This window comes from Fukomys damarensis, unplaced genomic scaffold (genome assembly GCF_012274545.1).
Source record: "Fukomys damarensis isolate Sample0158 unplaced genomic scaffold, DMR_v1.0_HiC HiC_scaffold_5, whole genome shotgun sequence".
In the NCBI taxonomy this organism is placed as follows: domain Eukaryota; kingdom Metazoa; phylum Chordata; class Mammalia; order Rodentia; family Bathyergidae; genus Fukomys; species Fukomys damarensis.
In genome coordinates, this window is record NW_022900917.1 from 41,234,892 (window position 1) to 41,262,649 (window position 27,758).

The 27,758-nt window shown below is 40.5% G+C and overlaps 1 protein-coding gene across 1 annotated transcript in view; it reads left to right on the forward strand.

The window, feature by feature from the left end:
• Positions 1-27,758, forward strand: part of Slco5a1 (solute carrier organic anion transporter family member 5A1) — a 133,475-nt gene that overhangs the window by 79,202 nt on the left and 26,515 nt on the right. The window contains exon 4 of the mRNA XM_019205232.2: positions 747-911. Coding sequence (XP_019060777.2) covers positions 747-911 — 165 coding nt within the window. The remainder of the gene's footprint in view (positions 1-746; positions 912-27,758) is intronic.

The window sequence follows — 27,758 nt, forward strand, 5'->3', positions numbered from 1 at the left end:
TTTTTTTTTTTTTTTTTTTTTTGTGGTACTGGGGATCAAACTCGGGTCTTTGTGCTTGCAAGGCAGGCAGCGGAACCACTGAGCTAAATCCCCAGCTCTCATTTGTAGCTTCTGTTATACAGCTATGCCATACCTAACTTCAGGGATGAGACCTTTCTTTCTCCATTGAGGAGCAGCCTGGCAAGCCCTGGCCTGTCTCTGGCCTCTCCTCTCCTTTGGAGATGGTGGCCTTTTGCTCTCAGGCCAAAGGCACATGCGAGTATCTGACTTGGTGGGCTCTCTCCTTTTAGCTTCTTTAGCTACCATTACTGCTTGTTTCATAAATGAGGCTGAAAAATCAGGTGTTCAACAGAATATGTAATTTAGGATTGTCCTGTAGGTACTTTACACATTTAGTAGACTCAACAGAAAGTGTATTCTAATCCATGAAAGATGAAGATAATTTATTGTAAATGGTTTTGAAATAGGAGTTGTAGATTGGATACTGTTTATAAGGATATTTTGCATGGTTATATGTTTTGGATTTATTATTTCCTTATTTTGGTTGAAAGTTTGAAAATCAAACCCAAACCAAACCTGTTTAATAGGGGGGATGGTTTCTAATCATCATCAGATCTTTGTTTTTATTATTTTGTGGCAAGTATTGCTGTATGGCTATTTCCAATTCATTTCGGAAGCAATTCAGTTTTATTTTGTTTTTCATCCATTGTTTTTAACATTCATTTGTCATTTTTGTCATTTTGTAGACCTACCAAGAGCAGCTGTCAGGATCTTAAGCAACATGACATTCCTTTTTGTGAGTTTGTCATACACAGCTGAGAGTGCCATTGTAACTGCTTTCATTACCTTCATTCCCAAGTTCATCGAGTCACAGTTTGGTATCCCAGCTTCCAATGCCAGCATCTACACTGGTAAGGCACAGCCACTAGGGCTACTTGAAAAATGATCATTTTGTCCACTAAACTGAAATAGAATGAGTGAAGAGAAAGTTCAGTCTGACATCAAAGTGTTAAACTAGTTCATTATTGGATACCCATCCCCCTGGATTTCAGGAGAAGGAAATCATGGAAATTTTTTTTTAAATTCAGATTGTGTTTCCCTGTGGCATATTTATCAACTGTATTTTGAGAAGGGAGAGTTTTGCATATTTATGTGTTTATAGTTCTCAACTGAAAGAATGAAATAAGCAGTGATGTTCGCATTTAAATTTGAATTGGTCTTTTTATGAATTAGAATGGGTTAAGTTCTAGAAAAAATGATAATGTGGAATAAAGATCAAGCCTGTGATATTTTCCCATCATAAATGTGAACAGATGTTAATTGAATCACTGGAGGTGCCTGAAATTACAAAGGATATTTGTTAATTTTATTTTAGATGTTTTATGTTCAGGTAAGCTGATTTTTTAGGAGTTTGTTTATCTTTTTAAGCTATTTATTTATTTATTTACTTATACCAGAGATCAAACTCAGGATCTTGTGCTTGCAAGGCAGGCATGGCACCTCTGAGCTAAATCCCCAGCCCTTTAGGAATTTCTAATACATGTTCTTGTAGTATTTCATACCCAAATATTCTTTCATAGTGAATCGGACACTTGGAAATGTGGGAACATTAATTCTCAGATATTGGGGGAATTTTCAGGGTACTATGTTATGTGATATTGCAGATTTGTCTGTAGTGGTAGTAAAGACTCAATAACTACCCTTCTAATGGCTCAATTTATTAGTAAAGTTTATTCAAACTGTGTAGAACAATGATGATATCTTTTCAGCTGTCTTGGGCTGCTATCTTTTGAAGTTCTACATTCAATCCCAATAAGCTTGAATTACCTAAAAATGAATAGGCAAAATTATATCACTGTTAAAAGGAAGTTGGTTTGAATTGTTTGTGTAATTATTTTGTTCTCTGCTTCATTTTACACATATACAGAGATAAAATCAGGTTGTGAGTCCTTATTTTCATAAAGAATATACTGCTGTGCACCATTATAACTGGGCCTTAAACATATAGTTTTTTCTGTTGCTTTCAAAAATATATGTTTTTCATATATTAAGGTAAAATATACAAATCATTTTACAGTAGGTTGTCAGGAAATTGAGGTCTTCCATTCCTAATTTAACTTTTCCATTACTCTTTGCTGACTCAGTGACTCTTGGAGAAACCAAGAGCTGCCTTGTAACTAGACTTAAAGCTACCTATTAAGGCCAGAGTAGTTTCAAGCATTTCTCAGATTACGTTTCAATATTAATTAGTGTTACTGGAAAGAAGGCTCACAGTCACATAGATTTGAGGTTTGCTGAGTTAAAATATAATAATGTTCTTTACTGCAGATCTTTTCATCGCCCTTAATATTACCAATATGCATTGTGAAACTCCCCGAGGAAGATTCAGACTACGATATTCCCCAGATTTATTTGCCCGCAAACCCCTACCCTTTTATAGGCATCTTTCTTGTGAGCAGACTTCCTCAGGACACATGAGAAAGCCACCTCGAGTTCCTCTGTTGCAGCCACACTGGGAGCAGAGCTGTCTACTCCTGTAGAGGCGGCATTTTGACCCCAGGGCTCCCGGAACAGTGGTGCAGGGCTAAGCCCGTAGGGCTTGAAGCAATTTGAATGCGTATTGAGCAAGGCCATTGCTTAGGTGCTGGTAGAGGCAGAAGGTAAACAGACAATTCCTTGCGGACAAGCGGACTAGAGTCCAGCTGGACCTGGGTGTTTGGCTGCAGAGTTCCGCAGTGGCGTGGGTGGGGGAGCGCTTACCCAATGTGGATTTCAGAATTGGATAAGGCCAGCTCTCCGAGTCTGCTCATCCACCACACCGCTGTGGGACGAAGCAGCGATATCACAAAGTGCCTCGCCGTCCTGGTTTTGTCAGTGGCTCCTGTTCTTCCTCCTTTCTCTCTCTCTGTCTCTCATTGCCAATGCAATTTATGTAACGTTTCATAGTTCATGAGCTCGGTTAGTCTCAGCTCATGTACTTTTCCTTCCCTTTACAGACAGATAGCAATAGTCAGTAAATAGACTAATTAAGAGCAGAGGGTTGCCTGTTACATTCAGGAAGATGGAACAGGAATGATAATGTTTTATAAAACTCCTTTTTTTTTTGGTATTGAGGATTGAACTCAGGGACCTTGTGCTTTCAAGGCAGGCAGTGGCACCACTGAGCTAAATACCTGGACCCCCCTGTTGATTTTTTAATCAATTGAATCTTTCTTACTTGCTAAACATGGGTTTTTATTTTAAGGATTTATTTGGTTTGAGATTTTTAATTTTTGAATCATTTCTTATACATGTAGAGTTAGATGGAGCATTAAGAAATTCATCTGAGCAGTATTTTTAAATAGTTTGAATTTCTTTATTTTTGCAGCATGTGAGAATAGAACCAAGGGCCATGAACATACTAGATAAGTGCTCTACTAGTGAACTATATCACCAGCCAGAAACAAAACAAACAAAAAACCAAAAAGCATTAACAAAAAACTTTAATTTTATATTTGGCAAAGTTCTTGAATTTTAGTTTTCTTTCTATTAAAATAACTTACTTGGGCCTGTCATCCCAGCACTCGGGAGGCTGAGGAAGGAAGATCGCTGTGAGTTGGAGACCAGTCTGGGCTCCATAGTGAGTTCCAGGCCAGTCTCAACTACATAGTGAGACCCTGTCTCAAAAAACTAAACCAAAACAAAAAACTTCTTGAATTTCTTGACTGATCATAGCAGTTTGCTTGTGTTGGTCACACACACCAAAGACAGCTCTTTGTTCACTTGCTCGTTCAAATCCTCATGGAACACCAGTTCCAGATGAGGCACAGCGTGTGTGTGAGCTGGGCAAACAAACACTCCAACCAGAGCCTTAGGCTGCTTACAGATTTGAGAGGGAAGCTAGGAAATGCCATTTCAATAAATTAATAAAAGATGTGGGCTGCGGAGATTATTTTGGCTGGTTGGTGGGGTACCGTGGTTTAGTTGCTTTTCACGGAGGAAATGGTTTTTAACCAGGCTTTTAAAGGAAAGTCAAATCTGTCCATTTGGAGGAGGAAGGCATGGCGTCTATTTCCTGTGGAGGAGCTGCTTGAGCCAGGGCCAAGCAAAGGGGAGGATAAGGTGGAGCATATTCTTGTGAAAAAAAATAAAAAGAAAAAAGATAGAAAGGAAATAGACAGTTCACCTCCAGATGAGAAAAGAGAGGCCTGGGAAGGCAAGCGGGTGGAAGTGGGGCCGGGAAGTGGTTTCTGGCACTAGGAGGTGGAGACCCGCTCAGGGACCTCCAACACCACTTGCCAGACTATAGTCATCCCGGGGACGCTTTGCCCTGGCAGGGGGGTGACACCAGTGTCAGATGAGGGCGTCCTTGCGACATCGAAGTCAAGCCTGGGCGTGAATCTACACACAGCGGCTCGGTGTCGCAGCCAGTGTTCCTGTTCATGCCTGCCTGCTCCCCCACTTAGGGTTGTTTCCTGCTTGAGATTATCTATTATGAAGGTGACATAGTGGACGAGCCCATAAAGATGGGAAGAGCCCTGACACGGGACCTGGACAGTGTGGCCTTGGATCCTCCCTTTGGGCAAGTCACTTGTTGCTTTAAGCTCTATAAAAGGAGGGTGATCACTCCCTGTCTCACTATGTGTCAGTGTTGTTGTGAGGATCAAATGAAGTAGCGAATAGCTATTTGCTGTGAAGCTTACCTAACACCAAATAGTCTCAACAATGTAAATGGAAAAATATAACTTAATAATATATCACAGGAAAGACTTATTTATGATGATGATAGTACTTTACACTTGAAGTCATGCAGTTGAATAGGTCTGAGAAAGAAACTTCAATCATAATGATAATGAAACAACTGGTGACATTTATGGAATGTTTACTAAGTACAAGACATTATCACGCTTTTACATAGATAACATCGTTTAGTCCATGTAATTAAAGCCAATGCAGTAGTTGTTATTAATTATGCCCATTTTCCAGATGAAGATACCAAAGTCCAGGGAGGTAGGTGTGAGTAACTTGCTTAAAGGCAAATAGGAAGGGAGAGAATCAGGATGTATTTAGACTCCCTGGAGTCTAAAATACTGATTCATGCCATGTGTAGCAGCATGTGCCTGTAATCCCAGGACTCAGAACTCTGAGGCAGGAGGATTGCCATGAATTCAAGGCCAGCCTGTACTATACATGGTGAATTCAAGGCCAGTTTAGACTATGCAGTGAGACCCTGTCTGTTTTTGTTTTTGTTTTGTTTTGTTTTTTGAGACAGCATCTCACTCTGTAGTTGAGACTGACCTGAACTCACCATGTAGCCCAGGCTGGTCTTGAACTCAGAGCGATCCTCCTGCCTCAGCCTCCCAAGTGCTGGGATTACAGGCGTGCACCACCTTACCCGTCAGTGAGACCCTGTCTGAAAAACATTTTTTTTTCATCTTTTTTTTGGTATTGGGGATTGAACTTGGAACATTGTGCTTTTAAGGTAGGCGGTGGCACCACTGAGCTAAATCCCCGACCCTAAGAACCAAGGTAGATTGTGTAAAGGTGCAAATTAATAATGATAAATGTCACTATATTGTATACCTAAAAATGTACCAATAAAATTAATTTTAAAATAAAATAAAACATTGACCCATGATTTTAGCTGAAGTATAATACATTATGCTATTGTCATCATTTTTGTTCAGTTTTTTCACTATTTTCAAAGAAATTATATTCTGATGGTTTTAAGATTCTATTACCCAGTCCTGCAGCAGCCTTTGCTGTTTTGCCGGCTAAAAAATGCTCGTCCTCAGAGCGCTGAAGTCCCTTGTCATCAGCTTTGCTTGGGATCCTGCTTTACTGTTTGGGAGTATAAAGAATCAGACACCATCTTTGTCTTACAGGTGCCCTTGAAAAATTCTGTTTTGTGTTTCCACTAGAGAACAATCAAGATGCTTATTTCTTTGTTAAGATTATTTGGTCAGGGAGTGAGTTTTTTGTTTTTTAATGTTTTTGGGCATACCAGGAATCAAACTCAGGCCCTTGCACTTGTGAGTCAGGCAGCGGAACCACTGAGCTAAATCCTCGGCCCAGAGTGTGAGTTTTGTTTTTAAATCACTATGATTTTTATTATTGTCCAAATGACTAAGTATGTGTCATCCGTGTTCAGCTCCCAAGTTTTGGTTTTGTGGAGGAGATGAGATTCAAGGCAGTGCTGTGGAACTCAAATTGAGGCTTTTGGGAACCACTGCATCCTAGCTGCAGGACAGTGACAAATGAAGGAGCTCCGGTTCATTCTGTTCTTCTGAGGGCGTCAACCACTTTTCTACAATAGTTTTCTAATTTTAGAGCAGTTTTAAAAATCCATTTTTGTACTAATTTTTATAAATGTATGCATAAGTTTGTGTGTGTGTGTGTGTGCTGGGGATGAACCCAAAGCCTCATTTATACTAGGTGAAATTAAGCTATTTAAGTACAAAGTATTTAAATAAATAATAATCTTAGTATCTAGAGCAATCTGGAGTATCTCAGGAATGGATATACTTTTGCACCACTGGCCTTTTCCAAAGTCACGACCTTTCGCGCTGAGATCTGTGCTAGTCCTGTACTCAAACCCAGTGTACACTAGGGGAGAAGGGAGTTGCCTATGCTTGCAAGTCAACGTTCTGTGGCAGTTTCTCCAGTCTTCACGCTTTAATCACTCTTGAGATGAACAGAAGCTGTTGGGCACTAAATTTGACAACCGCATAGGCTCTTTGTGTTTTGGGCAAAGAGGTATTCACCACACGCAGTTACATTTATTTTTCTTTGATGCTAATGAGAACTTTTGTAAAAGATTATCATGGAGAATGTCAAGATACTCAGATTCGATTTATGTTTTCATTAATCAGTCAATGTAAGCATTGTTTGGGTGTCCAGCAGACGGCAAGTTCATATGCCATTTCTTAGTGCCTGGTTGATGGCAGTGGAACAGCATTCAGTGGCTAATGGTGACTCAGAGGACCCAAAATGACATGCAGACACTTTGGCATTTATTGCAGGAAAGGATTACATAGAGGGACAACATTAAAATAAGGATGCACTTGCTAGCCACTAATTATTGCATAGCAAGAAGCAGGCTCCAACTGACCCCTCGAAAGCACCCACTTTCTGTCTTATATCCTACTAACATCTGCATGGAACAGTGGCGAACAACTAAGTCCTAGAAGGTGTCTTGGCTGGAGTCTTTCACATTTTAAAAACACTTTTTATGTTTTAAAATATTTTTAATATCTTCTGTATTTTGTTGGTCACCTATGTTTGTTTGTTTGTTTGTTTATTTATTTTTACCACTGCAAGTCTTTATTGTAGGGACAATCTGTTGGGCTGTCTCTGATGAAAGGAGAGAGAGCAATATAATATGGCTGAGACAGGGAGCCCTTCTTATAGGACTGGGGTGGAGCTTACAGGAGCTGGGGTGGGATTGAGTGATGTAATGGTTAGGGATTGGGGGAGCTTGTTACATCACTAGGAGGGTCTTTTCTCTTGGCGGGAAAAGGCATAATGAAAAGAAGAAGGCTGTCCTTTAGTGGGAGAAGCCATATTTTTAAGTGAGAAGCAGGGCATTATGGTAAGAAGGCTTTTCTTTTTATGTAGAGCCCATCTTAAGGTGAGGGAAATTTAACATTCCAGGCTTTTGTTTTATGGTTGTTGAATGAAGGTCTCTTAGCTTCAAGCTGGCAAAGGGGTGAAGGTTGGGGCTAAACCTGGATCTGGTGTGGGCAGCGGTAGGTGGGGGCTTCTTCTCTCTGCTGCAGTGGCCAGTACCCCGCCATGATGAGTCCCATGACTGTCTGGTTGGTCAAAGCCCTCATGCATTCCTGCAAGAAATTTTGAAAACAGCAAAACAGACACAGGCCTACCATGGCCAGAAGATACACGTAGGTCAGTGGGCCCAATAAGGGAAGTAGCCATGGCATAATCTGTTGGAGCCAGGAGTAGTGTTGGGTCATTCCCCATGTACCGCATTGTTTGTTAAGGTTATCCATGCATTGTTGTAATTCTTTAACCTTTGCCTTGACTATACCTGATTGCTTAACAAAGTAACACTCTTCACCCAGAGCCTGGCACATTCCCTCTTGGGGTCACCTCATTTCTTGCTCTGTAATGAGCCTCAACAGCAGAGTTCCTTAGTGGTCTTAGGGAGCCCAGGTACAAGTAATCATGCTCTCATTTGTCAGTAATGCTGACAAGCTGGTACAAGCCATCTGAAAATGCGTCAGATCTGTGATGGTAAAGTAGCAAAGAACTGTGTTAGCTAGTTTTCCATCTCTGAGACAAAATGCCTGAGATAATCAAATTATAAGCAAGATAGATTTATTTTGTCTCATGAAACCTTCTCAGAGGTTTCAGTCTATGATCAGTTGGCCCTCCAGCTTTTGTACCAGCAAGGGTATGTCTGACGAGGTAGAACATCCAATGTGTGCTGTGGCAAAGCCTGTTTGCCTCATGGCAGCCGGAAGCAAAGAGAGAAACATGGGAGGTGCTTCTTCAAGGCATGCTTCCAGTGGCCCAATTTCCTTCAGCAGGCCTTGTGTCTTCAGGGTTCCGTCACTTCCCAGTGGCACTACAAGCTGGGGATCAGGCTTTCTACGTATGGCCTTTGGGGGATAGTCAGGATCCAAACTCTGGCAAACACTGTTAATCACCCTTGACTAGGAGACTGTGAACAGGTCAGGCTAATTCCAGGTCTGCTGAAGCTATTGCTTACCAGTCCTTCCCGGCTACTTTAGGCCAGAGATAGAGATCTGCTTTCATGCCATTATCCCGCTTTTGACTTCAGCCTTTTCAGTTTTTGTCTCTAGCTCTATTTTCTAATCTGGAAAACAGTAATATGGATTGGAGTGAATTCTATAATTTTTTTTTTCCTGCTCTAAAATCTTAAATAGTTTTTCCAAGGCCACATGTACCAAATGACATTTATTCTCACATTCCCTGTGGAGTTATATTACTTCCTTACAAGACACGTTATTAACCGATTCATCACTCTGTCATTGTTAGTGATGTCACATCCCACACACTATTATGTGACCAGTATCAGAACTGTTTGTTTTTCTTTGTGTAGGCAGCGGATGTAGATTGGAGAACCCACCTTGAATCCCAGGTCTGTCATTCACCAGACATTAACAATACTGAATCTGTGTATTGCATTTGTAAAATGTGAGTGCTTGTTTTCCAGGGCTATTGCAAAAAAGGGAAATCAGAAAATGATATCTAAAGGCAATTTGTAGATACTCACTAAAATTAGTTGTTCTCTCGTTTCTGTTTAGCAATTATTGTTACATTTAAATCTCTATTGGAAATCCTCGCTAGGTTTTCTGATTGAAACTGTATCAGTCTCACTTATTTAGCATGTAAATGAAATCGTAAGATGGGACTGTCTCAGTCTTGCTCATAGGGTGAAGTACAGAAACTGGGGCTGGAGATGGTAAAGAAGTGCTGTGGGAAAATGGTTCATGTGCAAAGTGACCTACAAATCTCTCTGTCTCTGAGTTGGTGGAAGTCAGTTTGCCAAATGCCTAGTGACCTTTTTGGCTAGTTTTCTCAAATCAACAATATTTCTTTTGGGATTCTTTACTTACCAATTTTCGGAGTAAAAACTTATATTCTAACAAAATTTGGATAGTGACTGGAATGTTTAAAAATATTATAAAACCCCATGGCTCTTTATATATTTGATATGCTTTAATCACTTGCAGCCATTATTGTTTTTGATGCTTCACTTGTTTTTTGGCCCTTGGGTATCCCTTTAAGGTGGCACCTGTCCCCTTTGGTGTTTCCGTAGTAGTGTTCATAGTTGCTGTATGTTTTCAAGGGATCCTGGTTCCCTTTGAGAGGAAAATTCTATTTTGGGTACTATCGTCTAGACACTGAGAATGCTCATTGTTTACGAGGTTGTCATTGCTTCTGGTCTTTTTTAATTAAAAAAAAACAATAAATCATGACCTTTAAACTGATATTTGCACTTCAAATGTAAGCTGATAGGCTATTACTCAGCTTCTTTGATATAACCTCCTTCCTCTAATGCTAAAAGTAGTTTCTTCTAATGAGTTTAACAGTTATTTTAACCAAGTGTGCAAGTAAGAGTTTCAAGCCAACTCTAGTTATTCTTTAACAATAAATACTAACTTGGGACCTTGTGTTTCTGAGGCAGGCGGTGGATCCGCTAAGCTAAATCCCTTCTTAAGTAGTTCTTTTTATCCTGAAGGCTGTTACAATGGATGTGCAAAATCCGTCCCAGAGTTATTTGAAATAATAATCTTTATATGGTTGTTTGCTATGCTATGAAGTTTGTTTTAATTTGTTTTTAGTTCTTAGGGGTTATGGTGCTTTATTTTTATGTTAAACTTGCACCGGTAAATTACATAAAACACTTATATGATTTGAAATTTAAAACATGAAAGCCAAGTACCAGATTCCACCCTGTCTCCTCCAGTCCTCTCCTTTCCCCCACAGAAAGCCACTTTGATCAGTTTTTCTTTTGTTTCTTTTGGAATACAGAAGGAAATGTGTATATTGTATGTTGAATATATAATATAATGTCAGTATTTATATTACTGTTTTCCTCTTATCCAAAGGTTACATGCTATATACACTGTGCTCTGCCCCATAGTAGTAAAGAGATTTTGTTCAATTCTTTTTTAGCCATACAGTACTCAATTATATGGAAGGATCATGGTCTATTCATTCCCTTATTGATGGCCATTAGGTTGTTTCTATTATTTTGCTGTAATGATGTATATAAATAACTTCATACTGAATAAACAGTGGCCTCATATATTTCTTTTTAAGTAGTTTAACTGACCAGCTCTCAGTTGGCCTGCACCCTGCATATCAGTCAGCTTTTCATTTCCATCATGAAAAACCTGAGATGGGCTAACGTTATAGGAAAGAAGTTGATTTACATCAGTTTCGGAGGCCGAAAGTCCCCGCAGCATGGTGCAGGCCCTGGTTCCATGACAAATGGTAGGTGCTGGAGCATTTGCCAAGGAGGAGTCACATCGTAAGTTGGGAGGCAGAGAGCTGGGTCGGGCCAGGCTTGCTTCTTTTATAAAAACCCTCTTGCAAGAACTCACTCAGTGTCCCACAAAAAATATTTAATCCCTTTCAAGGCCTGGCCCCGGTGACCTCCCACTGGGCCCTACTCTTCGAAGTTCCACCAGCTCGTAACACTGCCACCCTGCTGATGAAGCCTCCAGCACGCGGACCCTCGGGGGTCACGCTAACCATATCCAAACCACAGCACCTGGCGGAGAAGCTTTTTTAGGGCCATTAATATCTGTTGTCAGACACTCAGCTCTTGTCCTCCACCCACCCCTGTCCCAGGTTAAGCATTTAGTCTCAGATTGTTATAAAAATCAAAGAATGAATCTTTGTGAAAACACTTTAAAAATCTACATAGCTTTTGGGAATGCAAATCTAACTGGCATCTCTCCTTTACTGTGAGCCTATGCCGTGCTGGCAAAACAGATGACCTTTATTAGGTTTCCATGCTGAGCTAGGCACAGCGTTAGAGAGGAGCTTTCTTTGGAGTCCTGCAGCACTGCAGTGGGAGTCCTTCTCTCTCCATTGTAGAGTTGATAAAAATGAGGTATGTAGAGCTATATATACCTGTACAAGCTATACAGTTACCAACCTATAAATATATATATATATATACATACATATATATATATACATACATATATATATGTATATATACATACATATATATATAGAACTGTTCCTCAGAAAAGCCGCTTTTGTTCTAGGATTTTTATTGTGCTAACTCTCCTCTAACTTTTTGTGGATTAGGTAAGATATATATAGCACAGTAAATAAGAGGATCAGTGTTGGAGGCAACTAGATCATGTTGAAGGTTTTGCTCTGCATCTCCACCCATCCGTCCACCCATCCATGTATGAATATTTACAAAGTGGCTGCTCTGGTGACCCTGTGCCCAGTGCTAGAGATGCAATAAGAACACTGAAGGATCGATCTCTCCCTCGAGGTCCTCAACACAGTTTTGCGGCCCTAGCAGGCTGCCCGTGACCCTGTAGACATTCATAAGCATCCATGAATGTCATCACATGTTCTGAAGATTAAATGAGAGAATTGTATGGTGGGGTTAGCACGATGCCTGAGAATGAGCTGTTAGTAATAATGGTCATACCCACTTTATGAGAGATTCTCAGGAAAAGGAATCTAGGTCTGCAAAGTAAGCCAGGACTCCGGACATGTGAAAAGCATCCATAGGAAAGATGATTTGGAGGGGATGGATTTTTAAGAGCAGAGAGAAAACTGTGGCCAACAGGTTGGAGAAAATGGAAAAGAAGGCGAGATACTGGACAGGAAAGTGAAGAGCTGACAGCGAATCTCACCTGCGCTGAAGGAGGTTCGGAGCTGTAATATAAATGATAAGAATTCAGTTGCTTCAAAAGTGTGACATCCTGGAAGCTGAATCAGTGTGAAGCCAGGGTTAAATGTTTGTTTCTGGTATTTTATACTATTTGTCTACCCCAAATAAGGCTGCTGTTCATAGCTCTTGGGCGGGGAGAGAAACTTTGAAGGTTTTATTTTCATATATTGAGCACAGTGAGGTAATATGTTGGTTGGTTAACTCACTAAATACTTCAATAATTAATAGCACAGTCATTATATGTGGGATTTGTTTCCCGTGTGTGTGTGTGTGTGTGTGTGTGTGTGCACAGAGAAATACAGACATATCTGGGCTCAGAGGACATCCAGCCAGTTTATCTCCATATTTCTTCATCGACATGCAGCTCCATGAAGATTATTGATGTTCAGTATGGCCCAGAGGCCCCTTTGGCGCATTTTCACCAAAAACACGATATTTTATTCACAGAGCAGAATTCACTTGTGAATTAAATTTGGGCTATGAAAGATGGGAGAGCTTTTCAAAGGGACTGAAAACCCAGGGGAAAAGAAGAAGTGTCAGGAGCAGAAGTAGGAGCATTTCTGCTACAAAGTGCATCATGTTCCTGCTTAGCTGGCATCCAAGATATTCCTAATGGGCTTGGTGTGGAACGAGGGAGAGTACCGCGCCTCTGCAGTGAGAGATCGACCTACATGGCCTTTTGCCGCAGGTCAACAGACACATATCCTGCTATCCCCGACTCCAATCCCTCAAAATCTTCTGGTGTTTGTGAGCAACCTCCTTGTCTAGACATTCAAGTTAATCAAGGTCTTACGACTTCACCTTGGATATACGCCATCTATTTTCTGACCATTTAAATTATTCATTCGTGATAGATAGATAGATAGACCGACAGATAGATGTACAGGCTCTTTTTAGGTATAGGCTCTTTTTCTTCCTTGATACATAAGCTAGAACTAAGGTTGAACGGCTATAATTTCTCTCCTTTTTGTGGAGTAAATATTATAATGGAGTGAGGTAGCTTGACAGTTAAATTTCTACTTTTAAGAGCATGAGAATTTCTTATCAGGAAAGGTCCCTTTTAAGCAGGCCTATCCCCTGTTAGAGTGAATTGTCTCTACCTGCTTTTCAGTGAGCCAGTAGGCCATGAGAGAAAGGTGTGGATTTTGGAGTCAGAAGTTCTGTGTTCAGTAGCTGCCTCTGCCATTGTCACCCTTGGGTGGTTTAGTTTCTCTAGTCTTAATTTCCACTAGCTATGAAATGGAATACTTATAGCTATTTTAGAGAGGTATTAAAGAAAGTTTTTAAAAGTTTAAAAATTATTTATCAGAGCAGGGTATGGTAGTGCACACCTGTAATCCCAGCACTTGGGAGGCTGAGGCAGGAGGATCGCTCTGAGTTTGAGGCCAGCCTGGGCGACATAGAATTCAAGGCGAGCCTGAGCTACACAGCAAGACCCTGTCTTAAAAAATAGACAACAATAACAAAAACAACAAAAAATTACCAAGTATAATGAATGACAAATCATCATTAGTAATGGAAATAAACTTGGCTTCTCTCTATATTCATCAAATATTCCATCCCCCATACAGAACAGGAGAGTCGGGATTATCGAAAGAGATAAGGAAGGGGAAAGTGGAGTGTGATATCTTAATTTTATAGATAAGTAAGGAAAAGGTAAGAGGTAAAGGAAGAGGTCAGAGCATTCACAAGTCCTGGGCCAGGGACAAACTTCTCACTCCCAGCTCCTTCTACCCTTCCCATTTCCTTAGAGTGCCTTTTGTTAACTCATAAAAGTCACATCCAGAACTAATGAGTATCTTGGCTTTTAAGTATAGGCAGGATATGGTTATTACCACGCAGGCAGGAAAAACCGTACTCTTTGCATCTAAATAATGAAACATGTGCTGAGACATTATTAGAAGTTGAAGTACTGTCCTTTTGTAACCTGACCATCTCACAGTGGACCTCAAAAAATTTACTTTGCTGCCAAGCTCAACTTCCTGTTGTGGTCTTTTTTCATTAGATAAAGGTAGAACTTGGAGTTATTTAGATCAGTTGCTATTAGACCCATGTGATTTCAGGCTAATAGTTTTCAAGTCATTGCACCAAAATTTTATATATGTCATATGTACATATGTGTGTGTGTGTGAGATTTACAACTAAAAGAGATATAATTTATGTTGAAGTGGACTTTTAGAAACATAGGTGCACATTTGTCTTTGGGATAATTTCTGTACAGTATGTGAAGTATATTTGTTTATGTAGAGTTAATATTGTTTAATAACATCTAAGATTTGCTTAAAATGAATTCTGTGTAAATACGAAACTCTTGGAAACGCAACAAATTGAATAGATATTGCCACGGTTTGGATCTAGAATGTCCTCCAAAGGCCCACTCATGGAAGGCTTGCTTGGTCCCCTGGCTGTGGCACTCCTGGGAGGTGGAATGACCTTTAGGAGATGGGGTCCAGAGGGAGGAAGTTGGGTCACTGGAGGTGTGTGCTTGAAGGGATACTGAGACCCCCCACCGCTTCCTGTCTCTTTTTCACTTCTTGTTGCTGTAAAGTGAACAGGTCTCCTCTGTCATGTCTTCCTACCATGACACACTGTATCACCATAAGCCTAGAGCAGCAGGACCCGGAAACCATGCCTGAAACTTCTGAAACTGGGAGCCAGAACAATCACTTCCTCTTTATAAGTTGCTCCTCTCAGTATTTTGTCACAGCAGTAGAAGGCTAACACAGAAACTCGTGTATTAAGTGTAAATATAGAATAAATATGTATTGTGGTATGCTTTTAATCACCATTCATACACTGCTCTTTCTAAAAAGCATACTGAAATTTTAAACAAATGATCACTTATTCATTGGGGGGAAAACATTAAAGAAAGAGATACGATCTCTTTATTGATATTTTTCAAAGTATCAGCCTCTTCCTCTCACTTCAAGGTCGTTTCCTTGTTTTGAGGGGTGTAAGAGATACGTGAATGTTAGCTCAGTGGCCCTGCACCTGCCTCGCAAGTGGAAGTGCAAGGTCCTGAGTTTGATTCCCAGAGTGGGGGAAAAAAAGAAAGAAAGGGAGAAACAAAGAAAGAAATAAGTGAATAAAATGTCGAATATCAAAAATATCTTAGAAATATGTTTAATTTATATTCAAACATTCATTACTCAAAATATTAAATTTATTAATGAAAGTTGCCCTGTAGATAGAACAAAAAATAAAGTTATGTATTATATAAAACAAATCTACCTTTATAAACACTTCAACATAACTGAAAAGTTTCTGATCTTATGCTGTAAGCAGGTTCTTTAGCGAGTTTATTTTCTTGTTTCTGGTGTTGGTATGATTAAACTTCAAAGGTTATAATTTGATAGATAAACAATGCATATGTAATAGTGTTACATATTGTGGTTAAATTATGGATCAAGATTAGTATCTGTTTAAACTCTGTATCTTCTGAGTTTATTAGCACATTCATACACAATATGTGCATGTATAAACACAGAAACACTTGCACAGCTCACATATATTAGCACGTCTTGAAATATTGAGTTTTTTGTAGAAGACAGTGTAACTCATTGGAAAAACAATAAGAGTTAATGGACTATATTTCAATTTTAAGAAGAGAAATGCATTTGGAATTCCGGTAGCAGATTTCAGGAGTTCCAGTAGCCTGAGAATATCAGACGTGTCCAGACTTTGCTGTGTCAGCTTTTGTGATGTGTTTTAGTTTGCTTATCCATAAAATGGGAATTAAATGTAATCTGTCGAGAGGCATAAGATTATGTAAGGTTAAATGTAAGTACTTTAAGAATTAAAGTACCCTATAAAATGTATCATGGTCATTCTGTAGTCCTTTTTACTTGCCTGTAGTCTGTTTCCCTACCTTTATTGGCAGATAATGCATTTCTTAGGGCTGTGGTATTGATTAGTTAAATAATTGATATGAATGTGCTCTGAAAAATATCTATAAAGGTTTCCTTCATATGAGTTTAGATTTTTGGTGCTAATTTTGAATAAAGTTGACATCAGCTCACTGTGATATAAACACAAATTATCTTTTAATCACAGCATTTGTTTTTTGGTGTATACTTCATGATTCAAGATGGGCATTTTGAGTTTTCTACTACTTTAGGTGGAAAATTAGCCCAAAATGCTTTCTTTGGGCTGGGGATGTAGCTCATTGGGGGAGTGCTTGCCTAGCATGTGTGAAGAACTGAGTTTAATCCTTAGCACTGCTAAAACACTAAAACAAAAACCCCTAAAACCAAACCAAACCAAACCAGATACAAACCAAAAAGGTAACAAAAAGTGCTTTCCCTTCTGAATTAAATAGAATTTGGAAGAACTGATTATAAAGAAAGTTTTCAGAAATAAAAATATTTTTCCTTGCATTTTAAAAATAAAATGGAGTACCTGTTCCTAGAGAAAACAAGTGGCTTAAATGATTGGAGGGAGAACCACACAAAGAAAATTAACAAATTTATATTTTTCCTGTGTGATTACGGAAGTGTAAGCTTCATACAAATGTAGAAAAAGCATAGATTTAGAATCAGAATACTTGGGAGACTGGGCCTCACTCTGGTATAGTAAACCATTTAATTTAAGTAACATCTTCTGAGAGCTCAGTTTTTGTTTTTTTGTGTTTTTTTGAGACAGGGTCTCACTATGTAGTTCAGACTGACCTGGAACTCACTGTGTAGCCCAGGCTGATCTCGAACTCACAGCGATCCTCCTGCCTCAGCCTCCTGAGTGCTGGGATTACAGGCGCATGCCACCACGCCTGGTGAGAGCTCCGTTTCTGAAGGCACATTAGCTGTTTCCTTTCTAGTGCTTTCTGTACAGAAGCGACTTTTTATAAGATCAATAAATCCATTAATTTCTTTGTTATTGAGTTTATTGGTACATTTTAGGTATACCTTATGATCACGTTCGTCATTGTAATCCATTAATTTCTGAAACCTTGGTTCTCGTGGGCTGTGGGATGGGTTCTCTTCATAGACGCTTGGGCCTTTAGATTACTAGAGTCGCTTTCTGTTTATAAAACAGTTTTGTTGTCATAAAACTTATTTTGTGGATTTCATTACCTGGTGGATTATGCAGGTCTCTTGGAACAAAATTACATCTTCAAATTAAAAAACCAGTCGATGGCATACTAGTTAATATTTTCGCCCCTCACAGCCTTGTCCAAAGCCCCCCCCCCCACCAGCTTAAGCTGTCTCATTTAGGGAACAACAAAGAGGGCTAATGAATTTGGGGGATTTCTTCTAGTTATAACATTTTCTGAGTTTTATTATCTCTGGCTCCTACTAAACTTTCTTTATTGGAAAAAGTGTATATCTAGAATATGTTTTTTTCACCAAAAATACTGTACTTCTCCCCCTGTAGTTTTTTGCTTAAATGACTCCTTGCCATTTAAAAAGGAAGTTTCTCTTCCCATTGTGATTTCTTTTACTTTGCTGGACATTTTTTTCTCTGTAATACTTTTTTTCTTTTTTGGTATCCAAGATCAAACTTGGGACCTTGTGCTTGTGAGGCAGGCAGCAGAATCAGTGAGCTAAATCCACAGACCCTGTAGTACTTTTTATATTCTAACATTTGATATGATTTTTTTAGTTATTGGTTTATCTGTTTTTCCACATTACATTGAAAACTGTGTGGGTAGGAGTTTTTAATCAGTTTTGTTCACTATGTATCTCTAGAGCTTAGAGGGGGCCCTTTGGCATGTAAATGTTTTCTGTTAAATCAAATATATTTTAAAATCATATTTTTATAAGTTTTCTGAAAGTCACGCTTAATAGCAAAACAGTTTTAGGTCAAAACTGAATGCAACATTGTAAATGGTACTTATGGAAATGCCACAGATAACATGATACTTAATGATGAAATACTTGATAATTTCTACCGAATAGCAGGAAAAAGAAATTAGAACCTCCACCACCTGCCTCACAAGTGGAAGGTCCTAAGTTCGATTCCCATACTGAAAAGAAAGAAAAGATTAGTGAATGTCTGGAGCTGGGGTGGGGCAGGAGGAGTTGGGAGGTAAGGTGTGTGATGGCTCATTGGTATAGGGTTTGTTTTTTTTTTGTTTTTTTGTGGAGTGATGAAAATGTTCTAAAATTTTGGTAATGTTTGCGTACCTTTGTATATACTAAAAACACAAGTGTAAAGCTTAAGTAGACATATTGCATATTACTACATGTGGATTACAGCTCAATGAAGCTGTCAACTCAAGAAAAACAAAAATAAACACTATTGTGTTCAAATTATTGCTTAAACTATATTATGAAATGCATGATCTGGTTTCCCCTCTTTTCACCTGGCATAATTAATATATGTTCTACACTTTGAGATTTAGGCACAGGTAACAACTGCTTAAATAGAATGAGCAAATGAGATTTCATCAAATTAAAGAGCTTCTGCACAACAAAGGAAATAACAGTGAAGTGACAGCCTACAGAATGGAAGAAAATCCTTCTCAGCTACTCTCCCAACAGAAGATTAATATCTGAAATATATGGAGAACTCCAAAAATGCTGTACTAAAACAACAAATGATCCAGTCAATAAAAGGCTAAAGGAACTAAACAGATACTTGTCATAGAAGTAGGGCATGGTCAATAAGTATATGAAAGAAATGTTCAATGTCTTTAGCCATTAGGGAAATTCAAATCAAAACAACACTGTGATTCTATTTTGCCCCAGTCAGAATGGCTGTCATCAACAATTAAAAAAAAAAAAAAAAAAAAAAAAAAAGAAAAAAGAAAGGAAAAGAAAAGAAATCAATAGATGTTAGCAAGAATATAGGGTAAAAGGAGCCTTTCTACCCTGTGGGGGGCAGTGTAAGGTAGTACAGCCGTAATGGAAATCAATGTGAAAGCTCTTCAAAAAACTAAACTAGAACTACGATATGACCCAGCTATATCACTCCTTGGTATACATCAGAAGAAATTAAAATCAGCACACTTCAGAGTTACCTACATACCATTGTTTATTTTGGAAAATGGACATTATCCAAGGTATGGAACCAGCCTCAGGGCCCATCAGTGGTTGACTAGATAAAGGTATGTGGTACATACACACAATGGAGTCTTCTTCAGCCATAAAGAAGAACAAAGTGATGGCATTTGCAAGAAAATTGATGGAGTTAGAGATCTGCTCAGCAAAATAAGCCAGAGTCAGAAAGATGAGTATCACGTTTTCTCACGCATGTGGAATCTAGGGGGAAAAAAGACAACAGGAAAGTGGAAGGGAAACTAATGTGTTAGAGAAGAGGAAGGGGACTAGGAGGAGGGCAGATAGGATTAAAGTGTATTATATACATGTATAACGATACCACAGTGAAACTCATTATTCTTTATGATGAATATGCACTAATAAAACAAAACAAAAAAGAACAAGATTTTCCCTAGCTTCACAAAAAAGAGTTAATGTGTTTGTGAAGAGTAAAAGCTCCACCTGGCCACCTGGCCTTGGAGGGACAGGAACACTTGAATGAGCAGAATTTAGATGAGCAAAAGTTTGTCTCCACTTTTTTCAGATGAATAGTTTTAAAAATCTGCTTGTTTCTCCCAGGGGAAGGATAACTTTGTCAGAGTTTTGCAGCTGAGCTGTCAACGGGTATAATGATGGTTAACCTTCTCCATGGGAAAGCTCTGAGAGCGGCTGGATTTGGACAACAGTGGACAGAAGAGAAGTCGGAAACTGCTGACAGAAAGTGAATCTTGCCCGAAGGGCCTCCAAAGGGGGCTCTGCATTTAGCTGGGGCCCACATCTGTAGGCTTTGCCTCTCCGAATGGAAACTAAGTACAGTAACTTGATGCTAAGGTTTTCGTCTGAGGCCTATTTTGATCATTCAAAAAGTTAATAGAGCAACATACCATTATTCTCCTGTGAACTTCCCTGTAAAAAAGACCTTTCATGCCATTTTGCAATTTGCTTAAAATTTCACCTTCAGTTTCCCAGAAGAAGGGGGGGAAAAAAAGAAGTAAACACTGATTCTTGCATTACATCATTTCAGTTTCTTTTTGACCTCTGTGGTTTTATTGCCTGGATGCAGAAACCTCCTTTAGGTCTGCCGGGCATAAAAGATGAAATATTAATTTGATTTGATTTTGGAGTCCCTCTCCTGACACAGCTCGGCATTGGCATTGGTGCATTATTTCAGCTAGAGCCTGGCGGAAACCTGAAATGAAAAGCATGGTTGTTTTCTCTGTGAATGTTCCTTTTTATTACCTTTCCTTCAGTGCTCCCAAGACTGAATCCTGGAGATTGGGGTTCTCATATTTCTCCCCTTTGTGCAGTGGCTCCCTGTTGGCAAAGAGTTGGAGACAGCGCTATTATGGATGAATGGGACCCATGGGGCCTAAGAGGAGGAAAATACGGGCTTTATATAGATCCCTCCATGCTGAAGGCATTGAGGCTAGGACTTCGAGAGTATGTTATTCCTGTAAAAGCCTTTACAGTACTAATAATTTCAGCAAGGCCACGCTAGAAATTCCAGAACCTTCTCTGTTGGTGTGCAGCAAGTGGTCCCGTCTGGGTCACCCTGTGTTGTCGTCCGGCCCTCAACAGGAAGCTGAGGCTCAGAGGCCTCCTTCTGACACTGTCTCCTTTGACTGCGGCTCAGGAGAGGAAGCCTTCAGCCAGCTGATCTGCAGCAAGGCTGTGTGAGGCTAGCTGCTCTGCCAGCTTTTCTGCTGCAGGAGAATTCCTGAAACAATTTAAAATTCTTCACACTCACCCTAGGCTTCTCCTAGCATTCCTGAGACCACGAACTGTGAAGCATCCAACCTCAGGGCAATACACAGCTGTGGCCTCTCCTAGTCCCCAGCCCAGAAGGGCCTAAAGTCATATTTGAAATATTCTGGGTTTCTTTTCTGTCTTAAAACAGCCACCGAATTAAAGAAAAATATTCATAAATTAATTCTAATATTACACCCAAGTTCATCTGAGATTTCCCACAACACTAAGATTGAATTGTATGAAAAAGAGATAATCTTTTTTTTTTCCTTTAGGGACAGTTTGTGAGAATGTATACATACTAAGCCATCTGTTCTCAGACCATTTTAAATTTTCTAGCTTTAAGATTTGGATTTTAAAAACAGTCTTTTTGGTTGTTGCCCTCTGACAGTAATTGATACTTACTTCCTACAAGAAAATGTTTGCAAGAGAAGTGGAAACTTAAGCGGGTAGAGTAGTTTCAGAGGAAAACACTTATTTCATATTATAAAGTTAGAAGCATAGTCTTTAGAAAAACCGAATAAATGTGAATACATTTACCTGATCTATCGCTGATTAGCTGTGATGAGGAGAGAATGGTGCATTCCTTCCAATCGAAGATACCATTGATGGTAAAATGCCTCATAATTTTGAGGCACGATGAAAGAAAAATGCTTCTAATTAGACTGTGATATAAGGTGAAGTTGTTGCTGATTGTAAGACATTTTTTTATTTCAGAGCATCAAGATCCAGGAAATGTTGGAAATGAGTTAACCATATGAAAAGTAGTTACCATAGTACCTGGTGTATACTCAGCAGTGTGTGTGTGCTGAGAATTAAAGCCAAGGCTTTCACACTGAGGTACATGTCCAGCCCTTCTTTAATTTTTATATTTTAAGACAGGGTCTCACCAAGTCTGTGAATCACCCAGGCTGGGATTGAATTTGCTGTCCTCCTACCTCAGGCTTTCAGACTTTTGGGATTACAGGCATATGCCACGATGCCTTCCCAGTGTAAGCTTTCACTACTAATATTCTCTTCAGAATTTTGAAAAAGTGAAGTTCTTCAAGCCGCAGCTTAGGTTTTACTTTTAGTACCGAGATTGAACTCGGGACCTTGCACTTTCGAGGCAGGAGGCGGAACCACTGAGCCTAAATCCCTGGCCCTAGTTTAGATATTTAGTACCTATTGGGTTTAAATTAATTTTAGCAAATTACTTTAGCCCCAAGCTAGACTTTAGATTTTTCCCTTGCAAAATGGAATCTAGTCAGGTTGAAGAAATGATTGAAAACTGAAATGGATGAGTAAATCATTTAAAATTTTCATACAAAAATTCTAAGTAGTAAAATGTGTTCATTCATCTATACATTCACTGAGCCCTGGTTGGTACTAGACAGATAGAAAGGTAATGAAAACATAGTCCTGGTGCTCAGGAGCCCAAGGGAAAGACAGAGAAGTAAACTCAGCAGATGATGGCAGACATGATGACAGGAGCTAGCAAATTAAAAGCAAATTATTGTTGTTCTTAACAGCTGCAACAACAACGGCACAATTGACATTCCCTGATCTGCAGTGTTCCTAATAATAAATGGGTTTCTTAATTTTGTCCCTTTCCTTCAGTTCAAGGTTTCCTTGAGCTCCCACTCATATGTTAGATTTAGGTATATTTTATGTGTTTATTTGCAGTGCAGATAATGTCAAAAGTCTTGACAAAAGTAAGAGGAGAAAATAACTTTATAAAGGCAATTGATATTGTGACTCAGAGTAAAAAGCTCTGACATCTAGAGTTACTGATAATAGTGCTTGATGTAGGAGGAAGAAAGGGAGTAGGACAATTAATATGTCAATTTCCTTGGGTAATTTTTTTTTTCTTTTTTGGTTTTTTTGAGACAGGGTCTCACTATGTAGTTGAGAGAACTCATTATGTAGCCCAGGCTGATCTCAAACTTACAGTGATCCTCCTGCCTCAGCTTCCTGAGCTCTGGGATTACAGGAGTGCTCTACTATGCCTGGCTCCCTTGGATAAATTAAAACAAAAAAGATTTTCCTGACAGGTAACAGGGTATTTCTAGGCTTTTTATTTTATTTTTATTTTTTTGGTACCAGGGAGCAAACTCGGGACCTTGCGCTTGTGAGACAGGTGGCACCACTGAGCTAAATCCCCAGCCATCCAGGACTTTTAACAAAGCAGAATCTTGTTTTGTCAACAATGTTGCAATGAGTTTTTAGATTAAGATATATATACACACTCATAGCTGAATAAGAACACAGTTTAGCTCAAAGTTTAGCTGTTAAAGAACACTTAGGAGTTTACACTGGGCCACTCACTGATTGCTTAACGTCAAATCCTATAGATTAAATAGTACATAGGAATTTACTTCATTACAGTTCCAACCTATATGTGTCAAAGTTAATCTCATTGATATTAGGTAATAGTGAGGTCCATTCTTGTTAAAATGGCCAACACTTCTGTGTCTGTGCGTCAGACACTGTTCGAAACTCTTCACTTGTCTTAACTCATTTAAATCCTGACAATCGTATGAGGACGTTTTACCCAGGAAAGAATCCGAGTCCTGGAGATGTTCAGTAACTTGCCTGAGGATGTGTAACTCTTCAGCCGTTGACTGAGTTTTGAACTCCTTCAGCATGTCAGTTACCCTAGGGCACCAGGTGATGCCCACCAGCCCCCAGCAGTCCCCTGGGACTGCCATATCTTGGCCCGTAGTGGACACAGTGGACACAGGAAGAAACTCAGGGACTCAGAACTGTGCCCTTGGGGCTGGGAAAGTGAGCTGAGGAGATGAGCCGTGGGACCATGTGCTGGCCTGCAGGAGTCTGGGACCGCGGGGGGAGAAGGAGGGTGGCAGCCAGGGACAGGAAGTGGAGCCCAGGACCGCGGCCAGACAGCATCTTCCTGAGCGCTGTCCTTTGTATTTCCCCTTCTCACAGGGGGCCGGGGCCTCGGGGGAACTGGGTGGGGACCTGGTGCTGGGGAAGCTGACTCTGAGGCTTGTGCAAAGTCTCCCAAACTGCCAGCTGCCTTACCAGAGCTGAGGGCACTGGGAGAGGGCACTGAGCAGGTTCTCCTGCGCCACCTGTTTCCCTCACTGCTCCCCGGCACCAAATGTGCCTGCCCTCCCCAGGGGGCTTGCTTCCTCCACACCTAACATTTGGGCCACTCACGCTGCGCGTCTGAGAGTGGCTCACGAGCACGAATCAGTGGGGGTGTTTTGCGGTTGATCGTTGCTTGTTTTGTTATGTTTTGGGCAGTGTACGGGATTTAGATGAGGGGGGACACCAGAAGAAATGCTAATGGGTTGTCACTGTGTTTGATGTGCCCTCACATTTACTGATGGCATATTTTGTTTTTAAGAGCTGAATACTAATTAGGATGCTTAGTCAAATAGATTACCTTGCTTTTTAGTTATGACTCAGTTCTGAACATGGCGATTTAGTTTTGTTGTTGTTATTACCCTGAGTCTAGCACAGCACATGCCACTCCATAAATGGTAAGCAGGAATTTTATGAATGGACTGTTTTCATTCTAAAAGTAAAGAAAGCTTTGCCTCTCTAGTCACATTGATAGCCTGTGTGCTCCTGAATGAGGAGTATACTGTATTAACCAGCTTCCTTTACTCCAGAGCTGTGGTCAGTTTACCTAGAAGAGCCCAGGGACCTGTGGGCTGTAAGGGGCTGCTGTGGCTATGTGGATCTCTCTCAGTCTCTCTCTGTCTCTCTCTCCTCTCTCTCTCTCTCTTTCTCTCCTTCCCTCCCGCCCTCCCTCCCTCCCTCTCTCTGTCTCTGTCTCTCTGTCTCTTTCCTCTCTCTCTCTCTCTCTCTTTCTCTCCCTCCCTCTCTCTATACTATAAGGCGCTGTGTCTTCAACTTCCTCATTTGTAAAAGGGCCACTAGCGATTTCATAGCGTATTGATTAGGATTGCAAAATGAACACTGGTTGCTAGGCAAAACTCTGATTGCAGGGTTTTCTTCTCTTGTTATCTTTTTGCCGGTTGCTGAGCTTGTTGGAACAAAGTGTCCCTCAGTGTGCAGTGAAGCAGCTGCAGAATTCTGGTGTCTCACGTCCCTGGACCCACGGCTCCCACCTGCCAGGCTTATGACATGCTCCTGTCGAGTGCTCGCCTGGCTTTCCCGCCACAGTTAGGCCAACCCTTGGCCACATGGAAGGTTCTCTGGATCCCTTCCTGCTAGGAGTTGGTTTTGTTTTCAGTTGTACAAAACACAACCTCCCTGCCCAAACCAAAAAGAATCTACAGCGTGTTATCAATTTCCTAAGAAAAATTGCTGCAAGGAAATATGTCAGAATGTAAGCAGTGGATTTTTGGTTTTTTTACTTCTGTATGCTTTGAAATTACAACATGATGAAATTATGCTTCTAAAATAATGGAAAACTAACAAGCAGGAAGGCTGAGATTTGTGCCCCCAACCCCTTCCCTTCTGGCCTGGATGAAGCCCCCTCCAGGGCTAAGCTGACCATCTGAGCTCTTGGTCCCATATCCTGCTTCTTCTCAAGGATCTTGTCATTGGCTACCTCTCCCCTCCACATTCGACCTTGCACGCTTCTTAGCCTAGTTTCTTCCATGTGTAAATCTGCCTAAGTCCTCTGCATCCTTGCGAAACACACGGATCTCCTCCCAGCTCCTCTGTGATTCATACCCTCCTTTCTCTGACACCCAGAGTTCCTAACGCAGTCTGAGTCCCCAAATTCTAGACCTCAGGACAGGCTGCCCACCCATTGCAGAGGGTCTCCTTCCTTCACTGCACCTGTGCACTGATCTTGCCAATGTCTCCAATGGTATGGTGGCCTCATTTCGTTTCAGTCTTTCTTACTGGATTTCTTTACCACTTGGCGTCATTGTCCACTTTCTCCTTGGAACTGTCTCAGTTTTCTGTGGCACAGCTGTACCACGGTTACTACAGTTTATAACACTTACAGAGACTGTCCGGCCTGTTCTCAGGTTGAAGGGGACATCTCATGAGAAAGCAAAGATACCTTGTCTACAGAGTTTTGGAATCTTGTGCGTGATCACACAGCTATTTTCATAACCAAAATCCTGAGGTCTATCTCATTGTGACATTTCTCATTTCTAGAGTTCCTCTTGCCTAAGGAGCTGCTGGTTTCCAGCTTCCCCTGTAGGCTCACCTTTACATGACACCCCATTAACTTTCGTGCTTCCCCAATGCTGTGGTCCTTTGTTTTCTCACTGTGGGCTCTGTTGGAACCTCCCGTCTCTGCCATGAATTCAGCTACAGGCTACAAATTCCCCAGCCCAGCTCCTCCCGGGGCTACTGGCCCCCACACAGGCAGCAGTGTGAAGTGTTTCTAATGATCGTTCTGCAGGCCCTTCACAATCAACATTTCCACAATGGAGGCCACTGCGATGCCTCACATTCTGGATCCCAGCCCTCTCCCAGAGTCATGTGTCAGCCTCGCCTAGTTTCCTTATCGAATTTATTGTGCAGTTGGTGCAGAGCTTATGATGGCTCTCCAGACCCTTTGCAGTTATCCTCCCGAGCTCTTCTCTAACTACTGTTTTCAGCCTGTCGATAGTCTTGCTTCTCACTACAAGAACAATCTTCACAATACACAGCTTCCACCTTGTCTGACTTGGTTCGAGGAGACACAATCTGAGCTTTCCTTCACCCTCTCTTGTGCTCTCGGTCTTCTTAACCTCTCGTCCCCGCGTCCCACCATCTTCTTGCGGCTTGCATTCCACACTCAATACTTTGAGCTGCTTTGAATCCACAGTCCCATTATCCATCCTTGCTTCTCTCTAAGTGTTTCTTCTGTACACAACATTCTGTTGATGGTCCATTGGGCAGCTTCTCGCTCATTTGCTGAGGGTCAGCTCAAATGTTGCCACTGTGAAAAGCCCTCCCTGATTTCTTCTGGGGAAAACTGGGGTTCCTCTACTCTCCCTGCACTTCGTATGGTTATTGTCTTATATTCTACTTTTCCATTAACTTGTGTGTTTCTCTTTTAGATTGTAACGTTTTGGGGGCAGGCGCTATGACTTTTATTTTTATTTTTTATTTTTTTGAGCTGTGAAACATAACATACTCAGAAGTACATTAACCAAAATTTAGAGATAAGGAATAAATAGAAAGAAACACTTGTAGCTTGTTTGGGGGCTATGACAAGATTATCATAGACAGAGTGACTTATAAGCAAGATATATTTGTTTCTTACAGTTCTAGAACCTGGGAATCTAAGATCAGAGCACTGGCCGACTTGGTGACAGTACTTTCCATGTCCTCAGATGACAGCAGGCGGAGAGAGAGCTCTCTGACCTTGTATACTAGGGCACTCGTTTTATGCATGCAGCCTCAATGAATCTCTTTGTGATTTAATCACCCCAAAGGTCCCAGCCTCCTCATACTATGACACTGTGGTGAGCATTTTACCGTATGAGTTTAGGGGGACGCACATCCACACCGTGGTAGTAGCACTTAGCTAGATTATGGAATGGAGTATTTTCCACACCTTCTCTGATGCCATTGCTCTTGGCGTTTATGGCAGTTCCTTCCTGTGTTTTCCTCATAGCTGCATGTGCATTCCTAAACATGGCTTAGTTTTACAGGTCCTTGAACTTACTGGAAGTGTAAACATATTATGTGTATTCTGTTGCATTTTATTTCTT